The 11,342-nt window shown below is 52.6% G+C and overlaps 1 protein-coding gene across 1 annotated transcript; it reads right to left on the bottom strand.

Moving 5' to 3' along the window:
• Positions 1–611: 611 nt before the first annotated feature.
• GPX1 (glutathione peroxidase 1) lies at positions 612–4,172 on the bottom strand. The gene is made up of 2 exons (XM_040358812.1): positions 3,926–4,172; positions 612–1,180 (listed from the first exon to the last, which is right to left on the bottom strand). Exons 1-2 carry the CDS (start codon positions 4,151–4,153, stop codon positions 830–832), a joined length of 579 nt encoding a protein of 192 aa, XP_040214746.1. The 5' UTR covers positions 4,154–4,172; the 3' UTR covers positions 612–829.
• Positions 4,173–11,342: the final 7,170 nt, after the last annotated feature.

Raw genomic sequence — 11,342 nt, 5'->3', positions numbered from 1 at the left:
AATATATAAAAAAAAAAAAAAAAAATTAGGATATTATAACAAAGTAAAACATTTTTTTTGTTTTCAAAGTTGTCTTTTTTTGTTTATTTTTTTATATAAAAAAAAAAATAAAGAGGCGATCAAAAACCAAAAGAAATCTCTATTTGTGGGGAAAAAAAAAAAAAATAATATAATTTGAGTACAGTGTTGTATGATAGCGCAATTGTCATTCAAAATGCGTCGGCGCTGAAAATTGGTCTGGGCAGGAAAGGGGTTTAAGTGCCCAGTAATGAAGTGGTTAAGGAGAAGGGTTTACATCTGTCGGTGCTGGAAGTGACGTCATCACGTCGCTTCCGGCCTCCGGGGGTGATGGAGATGGTCAGGGACCATCTGGTCCCCGGTTAGCTCTATGGTAATAGAGAAGTGGTTAAGGGGAACTCAGAATTGGTAAATCATCTTTTAACAGCACAGAGGGCGGAGTCACAACAGAAAAAGGCGGAGTCAACTTAACCTGCATTTTTCTTAATAAAAAAAAAAATGGTGTTTTTAATGTTCCCGCCCTCCAAAAGCAATTCAGGGTGGAGCCAATGGTGGCACCACCAGCCCTGTAGTAAGTGACAACAGAAAACAGATCACATGATTTAAAGATTCCATTTATTGGATACAAAGTGAGTCTCCCAAAAGCAATCCCACCAACCACAGAGCCCCCTACAGACAATTTACAGAACATCAGCTCCGCCTCTTCTCGTTTTGAAGGTGGAGCATCATGAGTAAACGGCTGCAGGCGACGCCTGCGTCCGGCGGGACCCTCCGGAGCGTCACGAGCCGCCATCACCGCGCCACGCGGCGTTCATTTCTGCGCCCTCAGCAGCTCCTCGATGTCCGGACGGATGTTGATGGTCTCGAAGCGCCGGCCGTAGCGCTTGTACGGAACTCCGTCCGGCCCGATCAGGAATTTCTCGAAGTTCCAAGAAATGTCACTGCGGCGAACCGGCGACCAGATGATGCACTTGGGGTCGGTCATGAGGGAGTGGTGGTCATCGCTGGGGGAGGGGAGAGCCGACTTCAGGAAGGTGAACAGCGGCAGCTCCTTCTCCCCGTTGACGTCGCACTTCTCGAAGAGAGGGAACGCCGGCTCAAAACCGCCTCCGGGCCGAACAAACTTCAGGGAGTCGAGGATCTCCTGGTTGGAGCCGTTCTCCTGCGGGGAGAGAGAACATCAGACACCAAATACCCACAGATTGGATTGTACGTGGGGCGACCGGGGAATGATACCATGTGACACCCCCCCTCCCCCAGGTGAACACCCAACGCCATGTGACCCCCCCCCAGGTGAACACCTAACGCCATGTGACCCCCCCTCATTCCCAAACCACCATATGACCCCCCCCCCCTTGTTTCCAAAACACCATGAGACCCCCACCAGGTGACACCATCCCTCCCAACACGATGTGACCCCCACCCCCCCAGGTAAACACCCAAAGCCATGTGACCCCCCCCCCCCCAGGTGAACAACCAACGCCATGTGACACCCAAGTGACCCCCCCCCCCCTCATTCCCAAACCACCATATGACCCCCCTCGTTTCCAAAACACCATGTGACCCCCACACCAGGTGACACCATCCTGTGACCCATGAGGAGTAGTACTATGTGGGGAGTTCTATGGGGGGGGGGGGGAATAGAACGGAGAGTTCTATGGGGGGGGGAATAGAACGGGGAGTTCTATGGGGGGGGAGGAATAGAACGGGGAGTTCTATGGGGGGGGAGGAATAGAACGGGGAGTTCTATGGGGGGGGAGGAATAGAACGGGGAGTTCTATGGGGGGGGAGGAATAGAACGGGGAGTTCTATGGGGGGGGGGAAATGAACGGGGAGTTCTATGGGGGGGGGAAATGAACGGGGAGTTCTATGGGGGGGGGGAATAGAACAGGGAGTTCTATGGGGGGGGGGAATAGAACAGGGAGTTCTATGGGGGGGGGAGAATAGAAAAGGGAGTTCTATGGGGGGGGGGGGGGGGAATAGAACGGGGAGTTCTATGGGGGGGGGGAAATAGAACGGGGAGTTCTATGGGGGGGGGGGGAATAGAACGGGGAGTTCTATGGGGGGGGGGGGAATAGAACGGCGAGTTCTATGGGGGGGGGATAGGGATAGAACGGGGAGTTCTATGGGGGGGGGGGATAGAACGGGGAGTTCTATGGGGGGGAGGGGGGATAGAACGGGGAGTTCTATGGGGGGGGGGGGGATAGAACGGGGAGTTCTATGGGGGGGGGGGGGGGATAGAACGGGGAGTTCTATGGGGGGGGGGGGGGGATAGAACGGGGAGTTCTATGGGGGGGGGGATAGGGATAGAACGGCGAGTTCTATGGGGGGGGGGGATAGGGATAGAACGGGGAGTTCTATGGGGGGGGGGGAATAGAACGGAGAGTTCTATGGGGGGGGGGGGGAATAGAACGGGGGAGTTCTATGGGGGGGGGGAATAGAACGGGGAGTTCTATGGGGGGGGGGGGAATAGAACGGGGAGTTCTATGGGGGGGGGAATAGAACGGGGAGTTCTATGGGGGGGGGAATAGAACGGGGAGTTCTATGGGGGGGGGGAATAGAACGGGGAGTTCTATGGGGGGGGGGGAATAGAACGTGAAGTTCTATGGGGGGGGTTGGGGGAGGGGAATAGAACATGAAGTTCTATGGGGGGGGTTGGGGGAGGGGAATAGAACATGAAGTTCTATGGGGGGGGGTTGGGGGAGAAGATAGGAGAGAGATCAGACACCAAATACCGACAGATTGGATTGTACGTGGTGCGACCGGGGAATGACACCATGTGACACCCCCCCAGGTGAACACCAAATGCCATGCGACACCCCCCCCCCCCCCCGTTTTCAAAACACCATGTGACCCCCACCAGGTGACACCATCCCTCCCAACAGGGCCGGCCTTAGGTGTTCAGGCACCCTGTGCGAGCTAATCTTGTGGCGCGCGCCCCCCCCCCCCCCATCTTCACCCCTTCGCCCCCTGGTCACCTAAACATACACAAAGAGGTCCCTTATAGCCTCTTCCCCTTTTGTGTGTATACTGGCTATAAAAATAAATACTTTTTTCTTTTTATCTATAAAAGTAGATGCATGCAGGGCCAGGGGCTCAGTTTGACTCTACCTTTCGGTGGATGGTGCGGCTTTGCATTTAAAAATTGCGCCGCCCGGCGCTTAGACGCCACTGCGCCGTCTTCCCGAGAATAGCATGCGCAGTGTGCTAGTCGGGGGCCGGCAGCAGCAATTTTTTTTCAGGTGCCGCAGCTGATGCGTTGCTCTTCACCCAGTCCCAGGGCAAGGGGACCTGGCAGCGCCTGCTGCTGTGACTTGTAGGAGTCGGACTCCTGTGATGATCATGTGAGTAACTGACTGCGACTCACGTTCTGCAAGTTGTGATGGCCGCACGGCTCCCCTGTTGCCCATGGCGCCCTGTGCGGCCGCACACTCCAAAGGCCGGCCCTGCCTCCCAACACCATGTGACCCATGGGGAGTAGTACTATGGGGGGAGATGAGGGGTGCCATCGGAAGGGGGAGTAGTTGGGAAGCTAGAATGGGGAATTCTCACCCCCCCCCCCCCAGTCTTCCAATAGCACCCCTCATCTCCCTCCATATGGGTGCTAAGGGAAGACTGGGGGGGGGGGGGGGGAATAGAAAGTTTTATACAGGGAGATGAGGGCAACCGGGGAAGATGGGCCCAATTGGAAGGTGGGGATATAGGAGAATGGGGAGTTCTATGTGTAGGTGGATGAAGGGCACTATGAATTGGGGGAATGAAATCTGATTGGCCGGCATGATGATGATGATGATGATTGGCCGCTGTGTCCCCTCCGGTCACCAATCCCTGAGGACAGAAAGAGTAGCCCACCAATGACAGAAGAAGGCCCCGCCCCCTCCCATGTCATCTCCATCCTCCGGCTCACCTGGTGCCCGAACTGGTTGCAGGGGAAGCCGAGGACCTGGATCCGGTCCCGGAAGTCGCTCTGCAGCTGGTTGAGTTGCCGGTAATCCCTCTCGGTTGTCCCTCAGAGCGACGCCACATTCTCAATGAGAAGGATCTTCCCCCGGTACCGATCCAACCCCACCGACTCCCCGGACAGGAGCCGCCCCGTGAACTCGTATACCGTCCGCATCGCCGACCGACCGATCATCGCTCCGCCGTCCGCTGCCCTCCGGATATATCAACCACGTTGTGTGACCCCGCCCACATCGGGACACGCCTAAATAGGGACGGGCTTCCTGAGTCACTCGTGTCAGTAAGCCCGCCCACCACGGGACACGCCTACATAGGGACGGGCTTACTGAGTCGCTCGTGTCAGTAAGCCCGCCCACCACGGGACACGCCTACATAAGGACGGGCTTACTGACACGAGCGGCTCAAGAAACCGCCTAGATTGGATGGCACACGCCCACTTGGGATAGACTCGCCTCCTCCCTTACTGCGCCCACACCTGGGGACGGACCCGCCCCTATCGACCTAATTGACCAATAGTGAGGCTTGGAAGGGCGGAGCTTGACATAACAGCGCGCTCTGCGCTTTACTGCCACCTGCTGTTGATTTGCAGTTCTGCAGCTATTTATGACATTTTAACCACTTAAGCCCCGGACCTTTAGGCAGCTAAATGCCCAGGCCAGGTTTTGCGATTCTGCACTGTGTCGCTTTAACAGACAATTGCGCTGTCGTGCGACGTGGCTCCCAAACAAGATTGGCGTTCTTTTTTCCACACAGATAGAGCTTTCTTTTGGTGGTATTTGATCACCTCTGCGGTTTTTATTTTTTGCGCTATAAACAAAAATAGAGCGACAATTTTGAAAAAAATTCAATATTTTTTACTTTTTGCTATAATAAAATAGCCCCCAAAAACATATATAACATTTTTTTTCCCCTCAGTTTAGGCCGATACGTATTCTTCTACCTATTTTTGGTAAAAAAAATCGCAATAAGCGTTTATCAAATGGACACTTCGGACAATTTTGCCACATTTTTGGGACCATTGTCATTTTCACAGCAAAAAATGCATTGTTTATTGTGAAAATGATAATTGCAGTTTGGGAGTTAACCACAAGGGGGCGCTGTAGGAGTTAGGGTTCACCTAGTGTGTGTTTACAACTGTAGGGGGGTGTGGCTGTAGGTGTGATGTCATCGATCGAGTCTCCCCTATAAAAGGGATCACTCGATCGATGCGCCGCCACAGTGAAGCACGGGGAAGCTGTGTTTACATACGGCTCTCCCCGTTCTTCAGCTCCGGGGAGTGATCGCGAGGGGGCGGCTAGAAACGAATAGCCGCGCCCTCGACCCGGATCGCTCCCCACGGGAATCCGACCGGCGCATGTACCATATGCCTGTACGTGCCATTCTGTGGACGTAAATATACATGCGGCGGTCGGGAACCGGTTAAAGGAGAACTCCACCTTCACTGCAGAACCCATTATAGACTCGCCATTCCGCCTGCAACCTCAATATTCAATTGTTTCCTCTTCATAGCCATGGCAACAGTACTCTACCATGAACTCCCACCCCCTGCGGCTCTGGTTGGTTCGTTGCCTTTCTCAGAAGGCGGAACAGAGCTTGCACTCCAATCCCTGACATCCCCCGATACAGGAGAATACACTTTGGTGAGATGCTTTCCAAGTCTTCAGAACAAGGGGGAAGGGATTCATGTAGTTATTAAAGGTGTGGGACCTCCCACCACCGCTTTGCTGTGACCATTCATCAGTATCTACAGGACAGACTCGGGTAAGAACCTGCAATAAGCTGTTCTAGGATCCCAACATTGTATAGAATTCATCTTCAGGGAAGGTTTGTACTTAGCAGAAGGTGGAGTTATACTTTAATGTGACCAAATGTTCTCTGTGAAGACGTGAAATATTTTGAATGTGTTGAGGGCGGAGCTCCGGAGAATGTCAGTACTGCATCTGAGGGTGGAGCCCCCCCAGAACGTCAGTGTTGGATCTGAGGGTGGAGCCCCTGGAGAACGTCAGTGCTGGATCTGAGGGTGGAGCCCCTGGAGAACGTCAGTGCTGGATCTGAGGGTGGAGCCCCTGGAGAACATCAGTGTTGGATCTGAGGTTGGAGCCCCTGGAGAAAGTCAATGCTGCATCTGAGGGTGGAGCCCCCCCAGGACATCAGTGTTGAATCTGAGGATGGAGCCCCTGGAATGTCAGTGCTGTATCTGCAGGAGGACATCAGTGTTGGATCTGAGGGTGGAGCTCCTGGAGAACATCAATGCTGGATCTGAGGGTGGAGTCCCAGGAGAACGTCAGTGTTGGATCTGAGGGTGGAGCTTTGGAGAACGTCATTGTTGGATCTGATGGTGGAGCCCCTGGAGAAATTCAGTAATGGATCGGATAGTGGAGCCCCTGGGGAACGTCAATGCTGGATCTAAGGGTGGAGCCCCCGGAGAACGTCAGTGTTGGATCTGAGGTTGGAGCCCCCAGAGAAAGTCAGTGCTGGATCGGATAGTGGAGCCCCTGGGGAACGTCAGTGCTGGATCTGAGGGTGGAGCCCTCGGAGAACGTTAGTGTTTGATCTGATGGTGGAGCCCCCGGAGAACGTCAGTGCTGGATCTGGAGGGTGGCGCTTTGGAGAACATCAGTGTTGGATCTGAGGGTGGAGTCCCAAGAGAACGTCAGTGTTGGATCTGAGGGTGGAGCCCCTGGAGAACGTCAGTGCTGGATCTGAGGATGGAGCACTGGAGAATATCAGTGCTGGATCTGAGGGTGGAGCTCCAGAGAATGTCAGGGTTGGATCTGAGGGTGGAGCTCTGGAGAATGTCTGTGTTGGGTCTGAGGGTGGAGCTTTGGAGAACATCAGTGCTGGATATGAGGGTGGATCTTTGGAGAATGTCAGTGCTGGATCTGAGGGTGGAGCTTTGGAGAACATCAGTGTTGGATCTGAGGGTGGAGCTTTGGAGAACATCAGTGTTGGATCTGAGGGTGGAGCACTGGAGAATGTCAGTGGTTGGTCTGAGGGTGGAGTCCCAAGAGAACGTCAGTGTTGGATCTGAGGGTGGAGCCCCTGGAGAACGTCGGTGCTGGATCTGAGGGTGGAGCTTTGGAGAACATCAGTGTTGGATCTGAGGGTGGAGCACTGGAGAATGTCAGTGCTGGATCTGAGGGTGGAGTCCCAAGAGAACGTCAGTGTTGGATCTGAGGATGGAGCTCTGGAGAATGTCTGTGTTGGGTCTGAGGATAGAGCTTTGGAGAACATCAGTGCTGGATATGAGGGTGGATCTTTGGAGAATGTCGGTGCTGGATCTGAGGGTGGAGCCCCCAGAGAACGGGAGTGCAGGATCTGAGGGTGGAGCACTGGAGAATGTCAGTGCTGGATCTGAGGGTGGAACTCCAGAGAATGTCAGTGGTTGGGTCTGAGGGTGGAGCCCCTGGAGAATGTCAGTGCTGGATCTGAGGGTGGAGTCCCAGGAGAAAGTCAGTGTTGGCTCTGAGGGTGGCGCTCCAGAGAATGTCTGTGTTGGCTCTGAGAATAGAGCTTTGGAGAACGTCAGTGCTGGATATGAGGGTGGATCTTTGGAGAATGTCAGTGCTGGATCTGAGGGTGGAGCCCCTGGAGAACGTCAGTGCTGGATCTGAGGGTGGAGCTTTGGAAAACATCAGTGCTGGATCTGAGGGTGGAGCTATGGAGAATGTCAGTGCTGGATCTGAGGGGGGGGGGGAGTCCCCAGAGAACATCAGTACTGGATCTGAGGGGGGGAGCCCCAGGAGAACGTCAGTACTGGATCTGAGGGGGGGAGCCCCAGGAGAACGTCAGTACTGGATCTGAGGGGGGGAGCCCCAGGAGAACGTCAGTACTGGATCTGAGGGGGAGCCCCGGAGAACATCAGTACTGGATCTGAAGGGGGAGCCCCAGGAGAACGTCAGTACTGGATCTGAGGGGGGAGCCCCAGGAGAACGTCAGTACTGGATCTGAGGGGGGAGCCCCAGGAGAACGTCAGTACTGGATCTGAGGGGGGAGCCCCAGGAGAACGTCAGTACTGGATCTGAGGGGGGAGCCCCAGGAGAACGTCAGTACTGGATCTGAGGGGGGAGCCCCAGGAGAACGTCAGTACTGGATCTGAGGGGGGAGCCCCAGGAGAATGTCAGTGCTTGATCTGAAATTGTCTTGGTATGCCGACGCCTTAAGAGTACCCTTCACTGGAAAGAAGAGGCAAAGCCCAACCCCTAAAAAAAAAAAAAAAAAACCCCACCATAATCATCCCTCCACCAAACGATTTGGACCAGTGCACAAAGCAAGGTCCATAAAGACATGGGTGAGCGAGTTTGGAGTGGAGGAACTTTGCTGGCCTGCACAGAGTCCTGACCCCAACCCGATAGAACACCTTTGGGATGAATTAGAGCGGCGACTGCGAGCCAAACCTTCTCTTGCACATCTGTGCCTGACCTCACCAATGCGCTTCTGGAAGAATGGTCAATCATTCCCATAGACACTCCTAAACTTTGTGGACGGCCTTCCCAGAAGAGGTGACGTTGTTATAGCTGCAAAGGGTGCGCCAACTCAATATTGAACCCTACGGACCAAGACTGATACCATTAAATTTCATGCGAGTGTAAAGGCTGGTGTCCCAATACTTTTGGTAATATAGTGCATGTGTGACCACAAGATGGCGCCATATTCCGTCACTGCTGGGAATGTCAATGCGATATCAGGACACTAGGTGGCGTATTTAAAAAGCATCAATGGTGACTTTCATCAAACACTCACTGGATGTAAACCTTTTGTGCACTGGGAATATTTCAAATAACATCCATGTAATAATTCATCTCTATGTAAAATTATGTGATCCGTGTAGGTGTAGCACACTCAGCGGTCATAAAAGATACAAATAAGTACTTGCTGTGTCTGGTAGACCTTGTGGGGAGCGACAGCATGATGGGCTATTGTGGTGTCTGATAGACCTTGTGAGAAATAGACGTATGATGGGCTTTCGTGGAACCTGTTAGAAGTGATCATACATTGAGCTTCTGTTGCGTCTTGTGGGAAGTGATCATGTGATGGCCTTTCATGGTGTTGGGTAGACCCTGTGAGAAGTGACCATCTGATGAACCCTGGTAGAAGTGACTGTATGATGGCCTTTCGTGGTGTTGGGTAGACCCTGTGAGAAGTGACCATCTGATGGACCCTGTGAGAAGTGACCCTCTGGGAAGTGACTGTATGATGGCCTTTCGTGGTGTTGGGTAGAACCTGTGGGAAGTGACCATATGATGGGCTATTGTGGCATCTGGTGGACCCCGTTAGAAGTGACCATACGATGGGCTTTTGTGGTGTCTGCTGGACCTTGTGGAAAGTGACCATGTGATGGCCTTTCATGGTGTTGGGTAGACCCTGTGAGAAGTGACCCTCTGGGAAGTGACTGTATGATGGACTTTCATGGTGTTTGGTAGATTCTGTGGTTAGTGGCCATATGACAGGCTATTGTAGCATCTGGTGGACCCTGGTAGAAGCGACTCTACGATGGGCTTTTATGGTGTCTGATGGACCCTGTGGGAAATTACCATATGATGGGCTTTTGTGGTGTCTGGTAGACCTTGTGGGAAGTGACCATATGATGGGCTAGTGTAGCATCTGGCAGACCCCATTAGAAGCAACCATACAATGGGCTTATGTTGTGTCTGGTGGACCTTGTGGGAAATGACCATATGTGGCATCTCGAAGACCCTGTGAGAAGCGACCATATGATGGCCTTTTGTAGTGTTGGGTAGACCCTGTGGTAAGTGACCATATGCTTTTGTGGCATCTGGTGGAACCTGCTAGAAGTGACCATACAATGGGCTTTTGTGGTGTCTGCTGGACCTTGTGGAAAGTGACCATGTGATGGCCTTTCATGGTGTTGGGTAGACCCTGTGAGAAGTGACCATCTAATGGATCCTGGTAGAAGTGACTGTATGATGGCCTTTCGTGGAGTTGGGTAGATTCTGTGGTTAGTGACCATATGACAGGCTATTGTAGCATCTGGTGGACCCTGGTAGAAGTGACTCTACGATGGGCTTTTATGGTGTCTGATGGACCCTGTGGGAAATTACCACATGATGGGCTATTGTGGTGTCTGATAGACCCTGTGAGAAATGGCCGTATGATGGGCTTTCGTGGCATCTGGTGGAACCTGTTAGAAGTGACCATACAATGAGCTTCTGTTGCGTCTAGTGGGAAGTGACCATGTGATGGCCTTTCATGGTGTTGGGTAGACCCTGTGAGAAGTGACCATCTGATGGACCCTGGTAGAAGTGACCCTCTGGGAAGTGACTGTATGATGGCTTTTCGTGGTGTTGGGTAGAACCTGTGGGAAGTGACCATACAATGGCTTTTGTGGTGTCTGCTGGACCTTGTGGAAAGTGACAATGTGATGGCCTTTCATGGTGTTGGGTAGACCCTGGTAGAAGTGACCCTCTGGGAAGCGACTGTATGATGGCCTTTCATGGTGTTGGGTAGATTCTGTGGTTAGGGACCATATGACAGGCTATTGTAGCATCTGGTGGACCCTGGTAGAAGTGACTCTATGATGGGCTTTTATGGTGTCTGATGGACCCTGTGGGAAATTACCATATGATGGGCTTTTGTGGTGTCTGGTAGACCTTGTGGGAAGTGACCATATGATGGGCTAGTGTAGCATCTGGCAGACCCCATGTTGTGTCTGGTGGACCTTGTGGGAAATGACCATATGATGGGCTTTTGTGGCATATTGAAGACCCTGTGAGAAGCAACCATATGATGGCATTTTGTAGTGTTGGATAGACCCTGTGGGAAGAGACCATATGATGGGCTAGTGTAGCATCTGGTGGACCCTGGTAGAAGTGATTCTACAATGGGCTTTCTGTTGTGTCTGGTGTACATTTTTTGGAAATTACCATATGATGGGCTTTTGTGGCATCTCGAAGACCCTGTGAGAAGCAACCATATGATGGCATTTTGTAGTGTTGGATAGACCCTGTGGGGAGAGACCATATGATGGGCTATTGTAGCATCTGGTGGACCCTGGTAGAAGTGACTCTACAATGGGCTTTTGTGGTGAATGGTGGACCCTGCAGGAAATGACCATATGATGGGCTTTTGTGGCATCTCGAAGACCCTGTGAGAAGCGACCATATGATGGCCTTTTGTAGTGTTGGGTAGACCCTGTGGTAAGTGACCATATGCTTTTGTGGCATCTGCTAGAAGTGACCATACAATGGGCTTCTGTTGTGTCTGGTGGACCTTGTGGGACATGACTGTATGATGGCCTTTCGTGCCGTTGGGTAGACCCTGTGGAAAGAGACCATATGATGGGCTATTGTAGCATCTGGCGGACCCTGGTAGAAGTGACTCTACAATGGGCTTTTGTGGTGAAT

This window comes from Rana temporaria, chromosome 7 (genome assembly GCF_905171775.1).
Source record: "Rana temporaria chromosome 7, aRanTem1.1, whole genome shotgun sequence".
NCBI lineage: Eukaryota > Metazoa > Chordata > Amphibia > Anura > Ranidae > Rana > Rana temporaria.
Note: the sequence above shows the minus strand (reverse complement) of the source record. Positions and strands in the feature narration are given on the sequence as shown.